This window comes from Ambystoma mexicanum, chromosome 3q (assembly GCF_040938575.1).
Source record: "Ambystoma mexicanum isolate Mex_15411 chromosome 3q, UKY_AmexF1_1, whole genome shotgun sequence".
In the NCBI taxonomy this organism is placed as follows: domain Eukaryota; kingdom Metazoa; phylum Chordata; class Amphibia; order Caudata; family Ambystomatidae; genus Ambystoma; species Ambystoma mexicanum.
The window spans coordinates 1,106,983,095-1,107,003,453 of record NC_090926.1 but is presented as its reverse complement, the minus strand read 5'-3'; the positions used below and the strand labels follow the sequence as shown (position 1 = coordinate 1,107,003,453).

The window sequence follows — 20,359 nt, the reverse complement described above, 5'->3', positions numbered from 1 at the left end:
AAAAGGAAGCTGGGGTCCAGGAAGAACATTGGTTTACTATGGCTTTCAGCTGCGTCACAGCATGGCTCGGAACATTGATAAAGATGCTGGTTCCCATCATCGTGGTTATCTTGGTGATTGTCTGCACGTGCAAACTGGGTCTCTGCTGTTGTGCCAAAGCAGTACCTAATAGCGCAATGATGGTGACAATTGGGAAAACTAATAAAGTGCCTCGTGATACACACAAAATAGATACCCAAACCGAACAAAAAGATGGCACCAAATACTGCATGGTCGCCCTCCCTTTTGGCGACGAGGTAGACATCCTGCATCACACGACTATTTTACCTCCCCCAGACCCTGAAAATGAGAGAAGTATAAATGGACTGAGCAGGGGACGGTGGATGTATATACATGACATGCACACCTGAACAGTATGCACAACTTGGGTAAAGCTTAAGAAGTGTATGCAGAGCGTGGATGCCCATAAAGGGAAACCTGCGTGGGATGAAGCAGAGAGGCACGCGAAAGAGCAAAAAAATGGGGGGGGGGATAATTAGTTACTGTAGAAGTAACGAAAGGGGGGAATGTTGGGATGAAAATTAGCCTATCCCAACCCCCCCTAGGCGCTTCTAGATAGGGTGAACACCATTTGAAGTAATATAAAACATACAAGGAGGGAGAGATCTGCCTCATCGGGGCTCTGTATAGCAGCCCTGCAGCGTATAGAAGTAGGTGCAGAACACTAGAAATGCCCATAACCCGCAACTCTATTTTCTATAAGGCCCAGAAAGGACAAGCTGCAGGCTCGTGCTGCTGACTTTCCTGGTTCACAAAGTCCAATTTCTGCACAACATGCTGGCTCCGCTTGAGCCTTGTTCCCACAAAAGTCAATTTCTCTCTCGTCCCTTTAATGTTGCCAATATTTTTACACCGGAATGCGCACTACAGGAGCGTGACACAGCATTAAGTTCCGCGCTGCATCCATTCATCTCCACCAACCTGCCAGGAGGGCTCTCATCCCCACCCTACCAGGCGGGAGCCAGCCTCGCCCCATCGCATTGACCCATACTCCTTTGCATTTATTGACATGAATGCGACCCTCAGGTCCCAACCCTCATCAGGTGTCCGCAGGAGATATAAGCATGTGCAGCAATATTTCTTCTAGGCAAGAACACATGCCCCACATAACACGAGTTACTAGGGGAGATAAATTAAAGATCAAACCCCAGGGTGGGGACCTTGAGTGCGGGAACTGCAGTATTAACGAAGCCCTGAATATGGGGGTCAGCCTGACTGTATTTTATCCTTCCACTCCCTTGGCATCACTTCCCATGCCGCCCAAGTGCCTGCCACGATGAGTAATATTCGAGCTTTGTATGTTTAGTTTAGATGGAAACAATGTCTTAATGTGTGACCCGACCTTCACTGCAAGGATGAGCCCAGCTGACCCACATGGATGCTGATCGCCAGAACAAGAACCAACCAATTGCTGCCTGGCATCCCCTATGGAGCAGGCCCATGTGTAGGGTCCCACCAATCGGTGGCACCAAAGATGATGTTTGTAACTGTTAAGGCCAGTGCGCTCTCAAGCAGCAGAGTCCTTTGCTGGCATTTGTTCTCTATACAAATAAATCTTGTTATCCTTGCAAAGCTATCTCTGGGCCTATTTCCCTAGTGGGTTGTTTTTTCTCTGGAGTGTGCACATAGAGGGACTTAACTTCAAGAGTATCAGCCCATTACTGCTCAGTGGAAAATACCAAAGTGCTGAATGATAATATATATATATATATATATATATAATACCGAGAGCGTGTGGGTTAGTGTGAAAATAAATGTCCGGGTGTATGGGCGGAAGCTGCATGGGGGTCTACCCCCACATACATATGCAATGAAATGGGTTTAAAAGAAAAAGCGGACAAAAAAAAGAATCAGCATTTTGGTTTTTGGGATTTCTCTTTTCCCCGAAGTGGAAAAACAGACCCGACAGGAGACCTTCCACGTGACCTCCCTCACTTGAACTAGAGGGCCCAACTAATTTTAAGTCCTGCAAGATTGTCCTCCCTCTGAAGAGTTGTGCGCCTGTAGCTGAGTTTGGTCTTCTTTAGTTGTCTGGATCGTGTGCAACCTGGATCTGCGAAACAAGCAGTGCATCTTCCTCACATGCCTAGAACATGGCTGCTCTGTTGCCCTTTTTCAAAAATAGGAGTCCTGCTGGTGCCTGAATCCTAAAGGACTGAGTTGTTGTGCCTGCAGAGTGAAAGCAAACGTTTTTCCTACCGAGTCAGGCCTATGCTCTCCAAAACCATTAGGTCTCTGACAGATGGGATCCGCTGAATCACCAGATCCAGCAGCTAGAGTTGTCATCCGAAGAACACTGCACCTGCAAACGTTGGACGTCCAATACCCAAAACTCATGGAGAGCAGTCCTAATAGCCCCGAGCTCCATGGGGTGGCCTTTTGTTCCCACTGTTGTGACTGGGTTGTATAGCTGGTTTAAAGTCACCCTGGTCCCCATTTGATAACACTGGGTGTAAAGGCCTTGCCTGAAGCCAAGTCCTAGCCTTGCTTTGCTTTGCTTTTGGGGGTAGAACCTCCAGGGCATAGGAGTCCTGACTGGTGTCCCCCTGGACAACAGATTGGTAGCTGCCCCTTTCCTTTGCAGGTTACATACGTTTAAAATCATACAAATGTGATCACTGAATAGGACCACCTACCACATTGAGCCCTGTATTTTTTATAATAAACTTTTGAAACACCCCTATGTAGGCTAAACTGGGTTACTTACCTTGAACTTTGTGGAAGACTTGTTCTGGGTTAGGGTTTGGCCTTATTATGTTTAGCTAAATGTGTGGATTCTAAAGTGTTGAGTGCATCACAGTTGTTTGGAAGCTAAACTGATTGCACGTGTGTATATTTTCTTTTTTTTCCCTTTTAGTTCTTTGCATTTGTATTGCAAAATGAAATTAGGTGTGTACTTGCCTGCATGGACAATGTATTGCATGAAATTGTACCTTACACCACATCACCAATACCCTCAGTCTCAACCTTACTGCTTGTCCTTGTTATCAAGCGAGAGTTTGGTTAGTCTTTTGTGGTAAACCGCTTCAGGTCCACTAAGATTTATTTATTAGAACCCTACACCAGAAGTGATTCTGGAAAACCATTGGTTTATGGCATGAGCTTGAGGGCTCTTTTTAATCATAGGAAACAGTACTGTGGACAATAACTACCCGCACGTCAGTCAACCAGTCCCCACCATCTCCAGCAGTTGACATGATGGATTGTGGACAAACCTGCTCTACACCGCACAGCTTCTCCACGGTTCCTTTGAAGTGCTTCATACAATCTTCTGCCAGGTGCAAGTGAGTGGAATACTGTAAGGGAAGAATGCAATACATAAGAGTTAATTAAATCTACATACCTGGGATGAAGAGGCCTGAAATTTGAAATCATTCAATCTAATTCTCAATTTAAACCATTCACACCAAATTAGGATAACAATGTTCACTTCTTTTTCAACCGCTGAAATACCCACTCAAACTCTTCCCATGGTTTGGAAACATGCTGTGTGTTAGGAAAGATTCCAGACCTCTCCTTCCATTTCTATGTATCCCCAAACGTTTTGCTTTATTTTTGTATCTGACCTGTTCTTTTTACAGTGCAGTGAAGCCATAAGCTTCACTACACTGGCTTTTGCTCATCTGCTATGGGGAAACAGACATGTCCTTCAGGTTGTCAGTACTGGGAAGCATGGTTTCCCTTAGTTTAGTAACTTGTTTTCACTTGTGATAATTTATCATTGTACAAAGCAACTTACAATGGGGCACACTTTTTGTTTTGCCCTAGACTAATAGTCAAGAGTATTTTTGGTTACTCTAGGTGTGCTAAATGGACAAGCTGGTGGCAGCAGTGACACTTCACAATTATTTGGTGCATTTCGTTTTAGCCTCATCACGTTTACCGTGTTTGACTACTAACTGTGGTTAGTGGGCAAACATGGCCATGCCACAACGTTTTTCGCTTGTGTTTTGGCCATCTTGTCTTTTAGCCTTCTTGCTGGCCTGTGAGGCCAGGAAAATCCTTATATGGACTTCCAGTGCCCAGGAATACCGAGGCTTTTGGCGGGCTACTGGAGGGCTATGTGTTTTTGCTGCCAGGAAGTGGGATGGGACTGTCTGGTGCCAGTTTGTCTGAGTGGAACGAACAAGCTTTGCTGCCAGTGGTCCTGATTGGGCCCAATAAATAAAATAAAGAGGACCCCTGCATCCACTCTAGAGAGATCCTAGAAGAAACCAAAGGAGCCAAGACTCCTGTCCAGTGACTTGCGAGGAGACCGTGGACGCGTTGGAAGGAGGTGTTGGGACCATCTTCTCCTGCTTCCCTCGCAGAGCCCTGTCCTGTGGAAGATCTCCAGCAGTCCTGCTAAGGAGTAGCGATCCCTGGATTGGAGGGAACATCCATTCTCGACAGCAGCTCGAAGCCCTACAAAGAAGAGCCTTCCGAAGTGCCCCAGGACAGCCCTGTGGCTGACCAGCTCAGAGTTTGGGCTACCGTCACAGAAGCACTCTGAAAGTTGGGAACACAGTTGTTAGCTAGTTTAACTCGTCCCCTGAACCCCCAGAGACGATACCTTCATTTTTTCCAGCTTTTCAAAACTGTATGGAACTTTGCTGAACTTTTGGGCACAAGGCCCCATACATCTTAGGGATGGACTTTTGAAGTTACGATATATTCTCTGTGGACTGTTAGTGCAAATACTGATCTGTACCTTTCTTTTCAGGGGTTTGATATGTATTTTGCCCTACTTCAGTAATTGTATACATGTATCTGATTTTTAGTATCGAGGGATAATATTACCCGTTAGTCATTTTTCACTGTGAGTAAAGAAGTATTTTTGTACCGGTTTTTTTCTGGACTATTTCACTGTGTGATATTTGTGGACCCAGAGACGTAGCCAGGATTGTCAGGTAAATGGGGCCTGAAGCTAATTTACAAAAGGTGAAGCATAAGACTAAAGCGCTCATCAAGTTGTACTTCACGAAGAGTCTAATTACTTCAATTCTCAATATTATTTATCTGCTGCAGGTGGCCGTGCCGAATTGGATCTTAAGCTCCAAGAGTCCCAAGTATAAGCATTCTAAAGAAAAATAACCAGACTGCGCGGATTACAGTTTTTGAACAGAAGCACCCATTAGAAAAAGCCGACATGTGTTTCGACCACAGGTCTTTTTCCAGGCTTATGACTTCCTTATTAAAACCCAGTTTTGGGTAATTTGTGTCCACTGAAAACCTTCGATGTTCAAAAAATATATGCTGCAAGTGCGGTTTATGTTGTGAACTATATGCGCTCGCCAATTGGCCTCACCCAGATTTCTAGAAGTAAGTGATAAGTCTGGAAAAAGACCTATGGTCGAATAACGCGTCAGCTTTTTCTTTATAATTAAAATTAGGTGCTTTTGTCCAAAAATTGTAATCAGTGTGGTTATGTACCTTTAGAATGCTGAAGATAATGTAGTTGGGCCCACCGCAGTGGCAATATCATCTTCCACACAGCGCTGTTGAGTGGGCATGTACAGATTTTGGCCAGTCCTTGCCCACTCAGGCCCTACCCTGTCTATGCCTCTGTGAGGACCCATTACAAGCTCACCACCTCTTGAGAGACTTAGCCTAGACAACTCGCCTTGCTACCTTGAAGTGGTTTGGGTACAGCTCCCCAGAGTTGTCCCTGTCACGATATATGTTGTCTTTCTATACATCTGTCCATCAGGCAAGAGTATAGAAAATCAGTCCAAACACTGCAAACCAAGATTTTACAATTGTGCGTGACCTGAATCTTCGCTATCCAGTACTGTAGCTACAGTCAACTAGTCTATTAGGATGGATTTTCAGAATCAGCCCTATGCAGGTTTCCGAAACGCCACCCTATTCTGGTGAACAGGAGAAGACACTAATATATAGCCACAACATGAAGGTAGTGCGATTGAGCAATAAGGCTTGGACTGTGAGAGTGGTTAATGGTTCAGTTTTGTTTGTTTTTATTAGGTTTGTTTTAATGTATTGTATCTGTTCCTTTTACACACCACTTCTCAAGGGCTTGGCATCTTTCAGCTCCTTAGCAGATCTCTCTGGCTTTTCTTGGATTACTGTAGGGGAGAATTCTCAGAAATTGGCTAATTCCTTTCTACCTTAGAGACCCCCAGATATTGTCCTGGACTTTAGGACTTTCAATTTCTATCCTGGAGAGTATGAGACCTTTTTCCCACTCCCTCATGTCTTTTTCTGTAATCTGAACACCGTTTCTTTTGGTTTTGGAGTCTGACAAACTCCATAGGCATCATATTTTTACATTGTGGCACACAGCACCTTCAGTGCAGTGGCACATAGAAATCCTTTGGATTTCTGCTAAGGTTTAAATACCTTCTCTTGGATAACTACTGTTTCCAAGTGCAGTGAAGTGGAATTGACTTTACTTACATTTGTAACTTTCTAGATCCAGCACACACTATCTTACAATAGGGTACGCGAGGGGTTACTTAGTATCCCCTTTGTCTAGTTTTTCTTTTTTTTGATATGTTACCCTTTCTACAATTAATGGCTGGTGGCAGTGGTATACTTTTTTTTTCTACCATTGAGTGTTTCTACCGCGGGGTGCAATTGCAGCTGCAGTAAAGCACCCATGGGTGCCCATTTTGTCAAAATGGTCCTGTCTTCTTTTTTCACCATTTCTTGTTGGAAAGGTTCTTCTTGAAGTGTAGTCTGTGCACCAAACAAGGTTTGGTCGCTTTGTTAGTTTTGTCTTTGGCGGGATTCACTGGTGAAGCCAGCCTCTGGCTCCAGCGTGTCTGGCAGGGCAGGAAGCAAGGGGGGTGCCCGAAACTCCCTGTGCTTAGTATACTTGGTTATAGGAATGCACCCAAAGGTGATTGGCCGGCTGGCTGTCCTTGTAGGACAGCCACCCTGCTGTGGGATTGACAGGTAGGCTGCAAATGAATGGAAGAAACCTGCATAAACGGCAAGGTCTTTTGCTTGGAAGGCAGAGTCGACCACTGGATAAAGTAATCCGAAGAAGAACTTGGAAGAGATGCTTCCTGCAACTCCTGGACCGTTGGATTGCCCGGTGAAGGCCTGCTGCAGTGCTGAAGCGCCGAATTAGCCTCGACTAGAGATGTCCTGCAAAGGACAACTTCTCCCCTTGAGTTGGTGGGATCAATCGACCCCAAGACAAACTCATCTGGAAATCCTCTTGGAGATGGCTGTACTTCCATTGCTGCTGCAGGAACCGATTGCCAGGGAGAGGAACACCAGAATCGAGTGTGTCGTCTTTAAGTCGGACCCGATCTCCAGGAAGATCCTCCGCACTCCCATGAAGCAGGACTGACCAAGCTTGAGCCAACTCAACCGAGTGCCAGACCCCAGATGCAAGGAAAGTCCATAAGGCATCCGAAAACTGCGATGGTGATATTCACGAGAAGCTGAAACTGCGAAATGCAGCGATCTGAAGTTTGCCCATTGCTGCCGCCGACCTTCAAACCTTAGTGCAGGAGCCCCTAGACATCCTCCCTCTTGTCCCCACGACTGAGGCCCAGGAACAACAGGATCTGCCGACTACAACAGGGACAGAAAGAAGCCAGCTGGAACCAATCTCTTCAGACCTAAGGTACTGTAAAACTAAGGGGTACATACCTCTTGTCGTGTAGCCTTGCTAGCTCTCAGTTGAGACTTGCCTTGGTTGCCTTTGCAGAGTTGCTTGCAGCTTTGCCCTTCACAAGCCCCCCAGCTTGCGCCCAAAAGTGATTTCATTTTCTACAAAGATGTATAAAACATTGTGCAAGACTTTTTACTTAACTTAAAAAAGTCCTTCAGCTCTCCTAGATGTTTGCTCAATTGACATTGGCTGTCCTGGTTCCCTGAAAGACTCTTCTAACCTCTGACTTTGTGCTTTAACTATCCCTCCAAAAAGTCACACATTCTATAACTTGTGTAGCTGGGAAAGGGTTCATCTACATTGCATTGGGGAGGGGGTTCAAAAGTACTTACCTGCTTAAGAACATTTGTTAACCATTGTTTCTTCCCTCTAACCTTTTCCTTTTAAACACCACACTCAGTATTGCTGTAAATGTGCCAGTGATATATCAATGCCCACATTGTCCTAGCTATTTAAGTCACCTCAGGTTGTAGGAAGTGTGTGTGCCATCCCAAATCGGTATCTACTGATTTATTGAGACAGAGTGTGTATATTTTTTGAAGTATATTTTAAGTGTTACATATTTGATCCCTTCTAAAGAAGGCTTATTGAAACGGACTGTTAAATAATTGTTTAACCAAGAAACCTTAAGTATACGTTTTTATTTGGATACTTGTCACTGTGAAAGTCTATGTTACAACCCTACAGCTCACATTGACGTCTCTTGAGATATGCCTGGCTGCTCAGTCACTCTACCAACTTGTGTAGTACATGCTTATACCAAAGGTTGGGTTAACTACTGCCTAGATGACACGGCGGGTGCAGTCTCCCACAGGGTACTGCATGCAATCTTGCCTAACAATTACCATCAGGTACGGCCAGCTCGTCTGGTTCATGATTTGTACCATTTACTTTTGGTACATCACGCGTGCACTGCAGTTGACTGGACGCCGGTTTGTTTTTATTTAGTTTGTTTTAATTTTAATTATTTTTTCAAATTAGACTATTACAAAGGTTTCAAGAGTGGTACAACCAAACTGCCTCCATTGAGGTCACAGAAATAATTAGATGAATGTTACAAAGGCACAAATGCCTATTAGGGAGTCTGAATCAGTCTTCAGGCTTCCGTCAACAAAACACAACCAGCGAACCTTGAACATTAGCGCCGTCCCATCCCTCCTCCCCCCGCCCAAACTATGGCTCTTTCCCCTCTAGTCTCCTTGGCATATCATACCGTCGCAGTGTCAGCTTGCATTGGAGTTCCACAAGATTCTGGGTCCTTTCCGGCGGTCCCTTTTTCCCTTATAACCACGTGCGTTCACCCTTGAGCGTGGTATTTTTGATGTGGTTGTCCTGGCACTTTCTGTCCAATTCTCCAGTGGTATATCTACTCAGTCTCGGGTGACACATATTTATTAACAAACTCTGCCCATTCCAATTCCAGGGTTCGTACAACCTCTTGGAGCCCATCTGTTATTCGTTACATTGCATACATACTTTTAGCCACACTGATCCATTCCTTTTTGCTTGGTGTCCGCATGTTTTTCCGTCGGGTCGTCAGACATGCCCTGGCGGCCAGTAGGAGGCCCGCCGCCTTCAGGGAGAGTCTACAGTACTCCCTCTCCACCTCTTCTAGACCAAACAAGACCAATAAAGGAGCCTTCATTCTGGGGATGCCATTGAGCTCCTTGATCCATCCCAAAATGGATTCTAGGACACCCCCACCACATGTGCCAGTAATCTGCCCTTGTCCCACATTCACGCCAACATAAGGGGCTGACATTCTGGTACATCCTGGAGAATCTAACTGGGTCATACTGCCACCTGTGTAGGAGCATGGTTGTGTGGAGTTTATATTGACATGATATGATATTGAGGTCTGTAAGGCACCCCTGCAGAGTTTACCGCAGAGAGGTTCATCCAACACCCCCAACCCCATGTCTCTCTCCCATCTGTCCCTTAGTTTGTCTGTGGACCTCTTGCCTGCTTCCCCTAGGGCTCTGTACATGGCCGAGATCAGCCCTTTCCCCTCAGTCCGGGTGTCTAGGATCCTCTTAAAAGTGGTGAGGTCCCTCTGGATCTAGTCCCTCCAGGCCACCCTCGTCAGTGCCCCCTTAAATTGGAGATAGAAACATGCATGACTGTCCCCAGAATCAGGTGTTCCCGAATCCTATGTGTGATCTTTTTCGGGATCCACAGCCATTCCCCGACAGTCGCCGGATGCATGTGTGTGTGGTCTAAGGCAACCCATTGGAGATCTCGCTGTGCTCTTAGGTGGGGTATCAGGACAGTTTGGCAGCCTTAAAGTAAAGTTTCATGTCTCGTAGGTCTGCCCCCCCATTTCTCCTTAGAAAAGCAGAGTGTTCCTGTGGGAATCCAGGCTTGTTTTCCCTGCCCTGCAAATATATGGCATAATCCAAAACTGGATGGCTTTGAACAGCCTTTGCCCTGATCAACCAATAGTCCAGGTAAGGGTAGACGTGAATCCCCACTTTCCTGAGATACGCTGCCACCACCACCATGAGCTTGGTGAAGACCCTCGGGCCGAGGTCAATCCGAACGGCAGGACCCGAAACTGAAAGTGCGAGTTGTTAGGCAGAAACCTGTGCAGTTCCCTTAGGGACCACTGCAAAAAGTTTAAGACTACAGGAGTAAGCAGTAAACCCAATTGGTAGCAGTCTGCACCACCCAGATTTACCTAGTAGCTGTGGCTGAGCAGTCAGACTTCTCTCAAGAAGAGTTAGGCAGTATATAGAGTATACACAATAGGGCTTAAAATACAGTAGAACAAGCAAACACTGACCAGAGCTTTGGCATAAAAGTATATAATTATTTAAAGACACATTTATGAAAATACACTGGCACTAATATATCAAGCAAGTTCAAACACAGTCACTATAAGTATATACGCCTCCTCCCTAGTGAATTATTCGACAAGTCTAGGTTAAGACACACCTTATTAGCAAGGCAGAGGTGAGCGTGTAACCGTAGATGGCACTCCAATAATTCGTTTAAAAAGGGAGAGAAAAGACAGAGTATGGAAATAACAAGGTACCAACACTTTTAAGAAACCACAGCAAGTCAAGAAAGGCAGGGTCTACTGTAGAGCCAAAAGTTCATAGGCCAGGCCCACACTTGGAGAGAGCAAGGCGGAATGTGTCCAAGATCACACAGTGGAAATGCACTCAAAGTCTTTGCAGAAAAGTCAAAAAGAGGTTGGATCAGTTCAGAAAGGCAAAGTTAGCAGGTCTGAGGTCAACCCAGTTAGAAAGTCAAGGATTTACGGGACACCTGGGACAATCTGTTGCAAGGGAGACCAGGCGGGACAAGGTTCCTGAAATGGTGAGGAAGCTCCAGCGGTGGCAGTTGTTCCTGGCAGCGGGTGCAAGTCGTGGCTTCGACCAGGGGAAGAGATAATCTCGACTGGGAAGAACGCTGGAGGTCGTTGCACTGCCAGGGAAGAAACCAGCCGCAGAGTTCCTGATTAAAAGGTACGACCCTTTTATTTGCTGCAGTGGTGAAGCGTGGCTATCCGGCCGCCGGGGTGCTTGGCACAGGCGATTCGACCACGCGACGTCCAGGAAGGCGAAAAAGGCGAACTGGTTGGTCCCACCAGCTCAAAGGGAAGAAGACTCTCCTGGAAGAAGATCTCCTCTGTCGTCGGGGGAAGTGGTGAGTTCGTACAGCAGGGCTCCACCGGTGGTGTTGTCGTTGTAGATGGCTCAGCTTCTCCCCTCTTCGGATTCTTTAGGTCCTGTGGTGAATTCTGAAGTTCCACTCCCCAAAGCCCTGCTTTTATGCAGAAAACCCCCCATTCAACAGCCTAGCTGTCACTCAAACATGCTAAGTGGTGAGCCGGGCGGCTCACCACTGGGCCAATCACACAAGAGTGCGACTTGAGTTGCCAAGGCAATTCAGTCCAGGGTGCCTAATCCCCCTCCCACACATCCTGTAGACCCCAGACAGAGTGGCACCATTTGGAGGCCTTCTGTGCAGAAGCCCGCCAAAAAGTGGAACAAAGGGCTCGACTTGGGTTATTGTTTCAGAGGCGAACACAAACGCCATTTTAAAACCGAGTCCTGGCAAAAAGACCCAACCGGGGAATAAATATTAAATAAATAACCCGGCTGTATCTTTAACATTGCACCAAAAAGTGGTGCATTTAAAATCAATGGGAAAATCCCATAGAAAATATTCTGGTGGAATATTTCGCGTGGTATCCACTGCCACCAGCCAGAAACTCAACAAGGGGGGACTGGATAGTGCCCCCTTGGAAAACAGACCCAGGGGTAATCAAATTACCCCTACCAGTACTTCCACAGTATGATGGTGTGTACTGGTTCTGTTCACAATTTGAGACTAGTAAAGCCAATGGTGACTTTACATGCCCTGGGAGACAGTAGTCAGTCCCAGGGTATGGAGTCTATGTTTGGGGGTCACTATGACACCCCTGTGTTGCTGCACTGAGGGTGCTGTGTAACACATATACCAAAAACAAATGAAGCCCTATGGAGAAAAAGACCCCATAGCCCATAAAACACATTTACAGTCAAAGGACATTCTTAAATCATGCCTAAGAGTGGGAGAAAAAGAGTCTCACTCTTAGCAGGAGAAAAAAATAAACCCCAAAAATCCAGCAAAGCTGCTGGGGGACTCACTAGGTTTGGGAAATTAGCCTCAACAGAGAATTCTCCCTAGCACGAGTCGTCAACCGCGAACCTCAGGTACTTCTTGTGCTTGGGATGGATCGGCACATGAAAGTAAGCGTCCTTGAAGTCGAGAGACACCAACCAGTCCTGGAGTTGAAGGGCCTGGAGAACTTGAGAAAGAGTAACCATCTTAAACTTGTACTTCCTGAGGAGCTTGTTCAAACCGTGCAAGTCCATGATGGGTCTCAATCCCCGTCTTTCTTCGAAATCAAAAAATGAGGGGAATACCATCCCTTGTTCCTCTCCGCTACAGGCAACAGTTCTATGGCGCCTTTCTCCAGCAGGGATTGTATTTCCTGCGCAAGGAGCGGATCCAGACTTTTCAAAGAGAGATTCCCTGGTGGATTGTCGTGAGACCTCTGCTGGAAAGGAAGACAGTAGCTGTCGGCTATGATCTCCAGAACCCACACATCTGAAGTAATGGCACGCCACTCTACAAGATGCTGCGCCAGCCTTCCCCCAACTGGGGAACCATGGGACATGGCCTCATGACTGAGCAGAAGCGGCTGCAGCAGTGCCTGATGGCAAAGAGGCAACTTCCCGAGCAGCTTTGGCACCTCGAGTACCCTGTTTTCCACCTCTGGTACTCCTATGGTGGCCCCTTTGACTTGCAGCTCCTCTCGATTTACCAAAGGAGGAGTAATATCGAAAGGAACCTCCCCTCCATTGCTGTCCCCTAGGACGAAAAGGCGGAGGTTGGTAGACTGCAGCGCTCAACGACTTCGCTGCAGCTTTGGAGGTCTGCAACTTCTCAAGGCTCTCGTCAGCCTTGCTGCCAAAAAGGTGTTCACCATCAAAGGGCATGTTGAGGAGCCGGGCTTGCACATCTGGAGCAAACCCCGACTTCCGCAACCACGCAAACCTGCGTATTACGGTGCTCGCCGCCATGGACCAGCTGACACAATCTCTCCATGTCCTGACCCAACTGAACGGACTCGCACATGGCATCCTTGCCATCCTGCACAATAGCAAGAAAACCATCCCGTTCCTCCCCTTCGGGAATATGTTCAGCCGCTAACGAAATACAATTCCACAGATTGTGCGTGAAAAGTGACAAGGCACACACGGAGTTGGCTGCCTGTAAAGCCATACCCCCTGAAAAAAACCCTTTTTTCGCCCAGCCATCAAAACGCTTGTCGTCCCTATCAGGAGGGATGGAAGGGTACAACGCCTGCTTTGCCTGCCGACGGGCGGAGTCCTCGGATGAGGACGGGGAAGGCGACCGATGCCGGTGCTTCCGTGAGTGCCTTGAAGAGGAAGAGGAATGGCGGGACCTACTCCTGGACCACGACCCCCCAGACTTATGCTGACGATGCAGAGAGTCGCCCCTCGAATCGGCAGTCAAAAGCCCCGTGGATCTCGACTTCCGGGGCTTGGCCACCTTACCTACAGAAAGCTTCTTCTTACGTTCCTGCAAGGCCTTCGATGTAAGCGACTGGCAGTCTACACAGTCATCCGTGTCGTGGTCCTCACCGAGACACCAGAGGCAGGCGACGTGCAAATCTGTCAACGACATCTTGGACCTGCAGTCCCGACAATTCTTAAAACCCGGCCGCGGGGTGGAAGACGAAGACATCAGGGAAATCTTCACAACGAACAGGTTCGAAGAACCGAAAGAACAGAACTCAGAAGAACCGAGGCGTGCCGAGATCTCCGAAGCGAACACGTTCGCGGAAACAACGGAACTGAGGCTATGGGAGTCGTGCGTCCTACTTATAACATCCGGTGACGTCGGCTCGACGGAGGCCCTCGAGGACAGCGTATTGACGTCATCGACGGAGGATGCAGACACTGAAATATTTCCAAAGCAGCACAGCTGTGGTGATTACTGTCATAGATATGGAATACGTCGGAGGACCCAATCCCCCCCGAATGGGCGTGTTTGCAGTGCGGGTCGTAATGCACATGGACTGCTGCTTGCTGTATGCAAAGGGTGTTGGAGAGCAGTTATGAGCCTTGAGGTATGCAGGGAATGCAGGAGCAAGGTTATGAGTGCGCTGGCTGTGTGTGTAGGTCTGCGTTTGACTCACTTGCCTTCACCCTTGCCTTCTCTTGCAGGTGTCTGCGGCCGGCGGCTGGCGTTGCAGAGACTCGGGTAGCCGGCTGCGATGGGACGTGAGGAACCGGGTGAGGGATGACGCGGAGCACCAGATGGCAGTTCCCTGAAGTTCGTTGAGATGCAAAAGTACGTTGTGATGCGGATGAGTCCTGCAACGTCGCTGGTGAGTTTTACCTTGCTGTATATCTGCTTGCAATTCTATGCTGCTAATGTGGTGCTTCTTTGTTTTTTCAGGTCCTAGTCAGGAAGTGCCGGCAAGCGTGTCACTACTGTGCGCAGAATAATGCGAAGCACGGGAGGATCACTGGGCGTGGCTTATATAGGCAGCCACTCCCAGCAACTAGTGCTGACCTCCCTAGAAGTGCCATGGCCCCCTGAGTGGCAATCTTATGGGAAACCAGGAAGTTCTTCAAACTTCATGCCCCAGTAATGTTTGTGGCTGGATAAGCGCCAGGTGCGCCAAGCATGAACCCATTTAGCCTTAGTGTTTGTGTTCTTAGGCCAACAGGCACCAGAGTGACTAGGTGCATGACTGTGCTACCTATCAACGGCCTGAGGATGACATCCGAAAGCACGTGACCATGCCGAAGACTAGGAGGAGGTGTTTTTCGTTGATGAATCAGCCTCTATTGACAAAGAGACTGGCAAGTGACATACAGGGGTGGCTGTGGTCCACCTCTCGATTGGGAAGTACGGGACACCAGTGCACAAAGTTACCCATGCATTATTCAGCCCTCAGGCAGCCAAACTGATAAAAATTGATAGAGGCGCTGGAAGCATCTCAAGGATGCAGGGTCATGATTTATTCCGATTCGGTGTATGTCACTACTACTGAGCATTCTGGTCTGGCTAGGTGGAAAAGGAGGGGATTTAAAAGGGCAGAGGATTCCACTGTACAACATGCCATGCTACTAGATAGACTGATCTACGCCCTTTCCCGACCTACTGTGGTGGCCGTTGTTAAATGTGCCGCCCATACAAACACAGAGGAAATATCTCTTGGAAACACTGCCTCAGATGCGACAGCCAAAGATACAGCATACCTCCCCATACCCGAAATAGGCGAATACCCAGAGATTGCGAAGATGCAGGTACAATTACCACCCCACATACATCCTTGCCAACTGCTCAAATAGTAGAGCTACAGGCCCCTCAGGAAGAAAATTTGTTATGGAAGAGCAAGTGTGCAGACACCTACTGATTTACTATGGAGGCAATGCGCCACTGCGAACGTTGTGATGCCATATGAGTTGCTGGTCATTGCTTTTGACCAGCTGTATTTTCCTTCTTATACATCTAAACACAATATAGCTGCAGAAATGCAGGAGGACTGGTTTGTCTCCAATCTGCAGGAACTCCTAACTAAATGCATTTGTCATCAATTGCGCAGTGTGATTAGTTCTAGCACTGGACACATTCTCTCAACGTTAAGAGGTACCTTGCCTCATCCTCTTCGCCCATTCCGGGAGCTCCACATCGACTTCGCCGACATGGGGGAATGGTGCAACACCTACAGGTAACTCATTGTGGTAGTGGGCCCCTTCTCCCTTTGGGTCGAGGCGGGTCCATGTACATACCAAGGTGCCAAGTCAGTTGTCAAAATTCTTGTGCGTGAGTTGTTCTCTCAATGGGGTGTGTGCGACACACTAAAATCTGAGAATGGCACTCACTTATTTAATGATTTAAGGAAGTAACAGCCCTCTTGGGAAATAAAACATTGAATGTGTTATATTTACCACCATGGGCCAACGGCATGGTGGAACGAATCAATAGCGTTTTAGGCAAAGCTTTCCAGGTTATGCGTTACTCTTGGAAGAAACTGGGTCCACTGCCTGCCCTTGGCACTCTTCATCATGCGAACGGAGCCCTGTAAAGATCACAATCTCCCACCCCATGAAACTGTTACTGACAGACGTATACACACACCAGTGTCCCCCATTAGGAGTGCTTCTGATGCTCACAGGGCTGCATCAATCTTGTGCGAGGAGTTTAAGCAATACCTGTCTGTCCTGACACTTTCAATCAAACTTATCTCTGAACAGATAGCTCCTCGGCAGACCGAAGACAAGCGCTGCACCAGATCCCGCAAGCTTGCCACCTACCCAGCAGTCTTCCTGGGGGGTTCATTTTAGTTTGAAATTTTGTGCACAAGTGAAGCTAGCCAAGATATAATGAGCCATGCACTGTTGTGTACGACACTCCATTTGCGGTAGAAATGAAGGCTCTACGTTATTGGATGCGCCTTTCAGATGTTCGCAGGGCTCTCCATACCATCCCTCCTGCATCTGCACCTTCTGTGTTACCTACCCCCACTGCATAATCCCCTCAAGGCCCTCTCCAATTTACTGGTTCTACCTGCATCGAGAGGCTACTAGAAGTTGTGTATATATGTACATACTGTCCGCTTCACACCTTTAACTCTACCTCATCAATAATAAGCTGTTTTTTCTTATAGACTGCACATTTTTATTGAGCAAAAAGTTATAGATATTGTTAACCTCCATGCATACAATGGTTGCCACCAAAATACATAACTGTTATTGCATTCCATCTGCAAAACACCAGCAGTATTATTATTCTTATAAGTGGATACTGTATATAATTGTGTGCTTTCTTTGCAGTTTCTGTTGTGGATTGACATTATACAGGATTAGCACTGGTTTTATATTAAAAGAGAATATAAAAGGGAGGGGATTATAGAAATAGGTGTACAGATGGGTTTGATGCTGGAAAGGGACTAATTCCAAATGAAAAGAACAAGTTACTCTCTTACCTGGTAACGTTCATTCGATGGGATGGTCCGACGACGTATTCCATATCTATGACATGTAATCACCACAGCTGTGCTGCTTCGGAAACTTTTTCGGCGTCTGCGTCCTGCGTCGATGACGTCGATGCGCCGTCGTCGAGGACCTCCTCCGACGTCCGACGTCATCCGATGTGATAAGTAGGACGCACGACGCCCATAGCCTCAGTTGTAGTTTTTTCCCCCAGAACGTGTGACATAAGTCAACTGCCAGTCAGACACAAAGCCTTGCGGAACGTAAGCTGCAATCGCAAAAGAAATTCTGCAGCGGGGAAGGCCGGGCGGGAGCGATATGGAATACGTCGTCGGACCATCCCATCGAAAGAACGTTACCAGGTAAGAAAGTAACTTGTTCTTCGAGGGGATTGGGTCCTCCGACGTATTCCATATCTATGACAGACTCCCAAAGCAGTACCAAAGCAAGGAGGAGGGAAAGAATTTAGAATCAAAATGTAGAATAGCCAATCAAATAGCAGAGCAAAGGACCGCCTTGCCAAAGGCCAGATCCTGTGCTCGGATGGAATCAAGGGAATAGTGACGTACAAATGTATGTACTGAAGCCCAGGTGGCTGCATCACAGATGTTGCGAATAGGAACACCCCTCTGCAGGGCAGTAGACGCAGCCATACCCCTGGTAGAATGGGCCCGCAAGCCAGCCGGTGGGTCCTTACCCGCCAAACGGTAGCACTCCGAGATGGCCAAAATAATCCAGCGAGACAAAGTCTGTTTCGTCACAGCCTGTCCGAAACGTTTTCCAGAGTAACCAATGAAGAGCTGATCGTCCACTCTGACCCGGGACATGCGTGAAATATAAAAGCTTAACGCTCTCCTAGGATCAAGCCTATGGAGCCTCTCCTCTTCCTTACCAGAATGTGGAGGAGGATAAAATGCCAGAAGAACAACTTTCTGGCCTAAATGAAATTCCGACACCACCTTCGGAAGAAAAGAAGGACGAACTCTAAGGACAAGCCTGTCCTTATGAAACACAGTGAAGTGTGGCTTAACTGAAAGTGCCTATAACTCACTCACTTTGCGAGCGGAAGTGACCGCAACTAAAAATACAGTTTTAAGAGTTAACAGTCTCAAAGGGCATGAATGCAAAGGCTCAAACGGAGCACCCATCAGAAACTTGAGAACAAGGTTCAAATCCCAACTGGGCACCTGGAAAGGTGACGCAGGGAACACATTAGTTAGCCCTTTCAGAAACTGAGAAATTAAAGGAATTTTAAAATAGGAACACTCTTCAGACGAGCGCTTAAATATGGACAGCGCCGCCAGGTGACCTTTAATGGTACCCACTTGAAGGCCCCTGTGGCCTCAAGAAAGCAAAAAAGACAGAATCATGGGAATTTCACATGCAAAAGGATCCACATTCTTAACCCTGCACCAGTCGCAGAACTTTCTCCAACGGCAACGGTACAGGGACTTTGTTGCGGGCCTTCTGGCCGAAAGCAACACCTCCATCACGTCTTCAGGGAGGTCCCAATCCTTATACCTCAACCTTTCAGAAACCAAGCGTGAAGGTTGAGGGATCTGACCTCTGGATGGAGAACCTGACCCCCCTCCCGTGAGAGCAGATCATCTCGGTAGGAAAGACGACGTGGAGGGCAGATGGACAAGTCGTGAAGGTCCGGGTACCACGTCTTCCGGGCCCACGCTGGAGCAACGAGGATCATCCGGTAACTGAACCTCCGTAACCTCCACAGTACTTGCGGGATGACGGGGACTGGAGGAAACGCGTACAGCAGTGGGAATGACCACTCCACCACGAACGCGTCTCCTAAGGCTCCGTTTGGAGGAAATTCCTGCGAGCAGAACCTCTCGCACTTCCGGTTGACACTGGAGGCAAAGAGATCCACTTGAGGGGCCCCCCAAAGTGCGAAGATCTCCAGGAGAATCTCCTGAGCCAACTCCCACTCGTGAGAGATCGCGCTCTGCCTGCTGAGAGCGTCCGCCGTCTCGTTTTCGTCTCCTGCCAGATGAACTGCCGAGATCGAAACTTCCTGCTGGATAGCCCAGAAACAGAGCTGCTTCGCCTCCCTGCACAGAGGAAGTGACCCTGCCCCCCCCCTTTTTTGTTGAGCTATTGCATGGCCACCGTGTTGTCCGTCAGGATCAGGGCATTCTTTCCTCGCACAGTCGGCAGAAAAGTCTTCAGGGCTAGCCCGACGACCCTCAGCTCCAACAGATTGATATGGAGTCTGGACTCCGACGGAGACCAACGACCACCGACTGTCAACTCGTTGGCATGAGCTCCCCATCCTGTGAGGGATGCGTCCGTCACGATGGTCACCTCCGGCCAGAGCAGCCAAAATGGAGCTCCCCTCATCAGATTGCCTTCGTCGGCCCACCACAGACGGTCCTGGGCGACGAAGATGGCACCTGAACAGGGTCCGACATCCTGCCGCAGGACTGAGACCACTGGAGCTTGAGTGCCCATTGCAAAGATCTCATCCGCAACCTGGCCTCTGGCACCAGAAGAATGCAGGATGCCATGAGGCCAAGCAGTCTCAAGAACTTGAACGCTGGGAGAGTCTGGGCAAGTTGAAACTTGTGCACCATCTGCTGAATGTGATGAGCCCTCACCTGGGGAGGAAAACACTTCCCCAGGGACGTGTCGAGCACTGCTCCGATGTACTGGAGCTTCTGAGTTGGTGTCAAATGGGACTTCTTTAAGTTGAGGGAGAAGCCCAGCTTGTGGAGGGAGTGGCAGGTGACCGACAGATGATCCAGGACTTGCTCGGGAGAGCGCGCCCTGATCAACCAATCGTCCAGTTAGGGTTAGATGTGAATCCCCCCCCTTTCCTGAGGTGCGCTGCCACCACTACCATTACCTTGGTGAAGACCCTCGGGCGGAGGTCAATCCGAACGGCAGGACCCGAAACTGAAAGTGCGAGTCGCCAACCGCGAACCTCAGGTACTTCTTGTGCTTTGGATGGATCGGCACATGAAAATAAGAGTCCTTGAGGTCGAGAGACACCAACCAGTCCTGAAGTTGAAGGGCCTGGAGGACTTGAGAGAGAGTAACCATCTTGAACTTGCAAGTCCATGATGGGTCTCAATACCCCGTCTTTCTTGGAAATCAAAAAATAAGGGGAATACCATCCCTTGTTCCTCTC

The 20,359-nt window shown here is 48.0% G+C and overlaps 1 protein-coding gene across 3 annotated transcripts in view; it reads right to left on the bottom strand.

The window, feature by feature from the left end:
* The window catches only part of STXBP2 (syntaxin binding protein 2), a 669,892-nt gene that overhangs the window by 254,900 nt on the left and 394,633 nt on the right, over positions 1 to 20,359 (bottom strand). For all 3 annotated transcript variants that reach the window (XM_069603863.1, XM_069603862.1, XM_069603864.1), the window contains exon 13: positions 3,276 to 3,356. In XM_069603863.1, the coding sequence (XP_069459964.1) occupies positions 3,276 to 3,356 (81 nt within the window). The remainder of the gene's footprint in view (positions 1 to 3,275; positions 3,357 to 20,359) is intronic.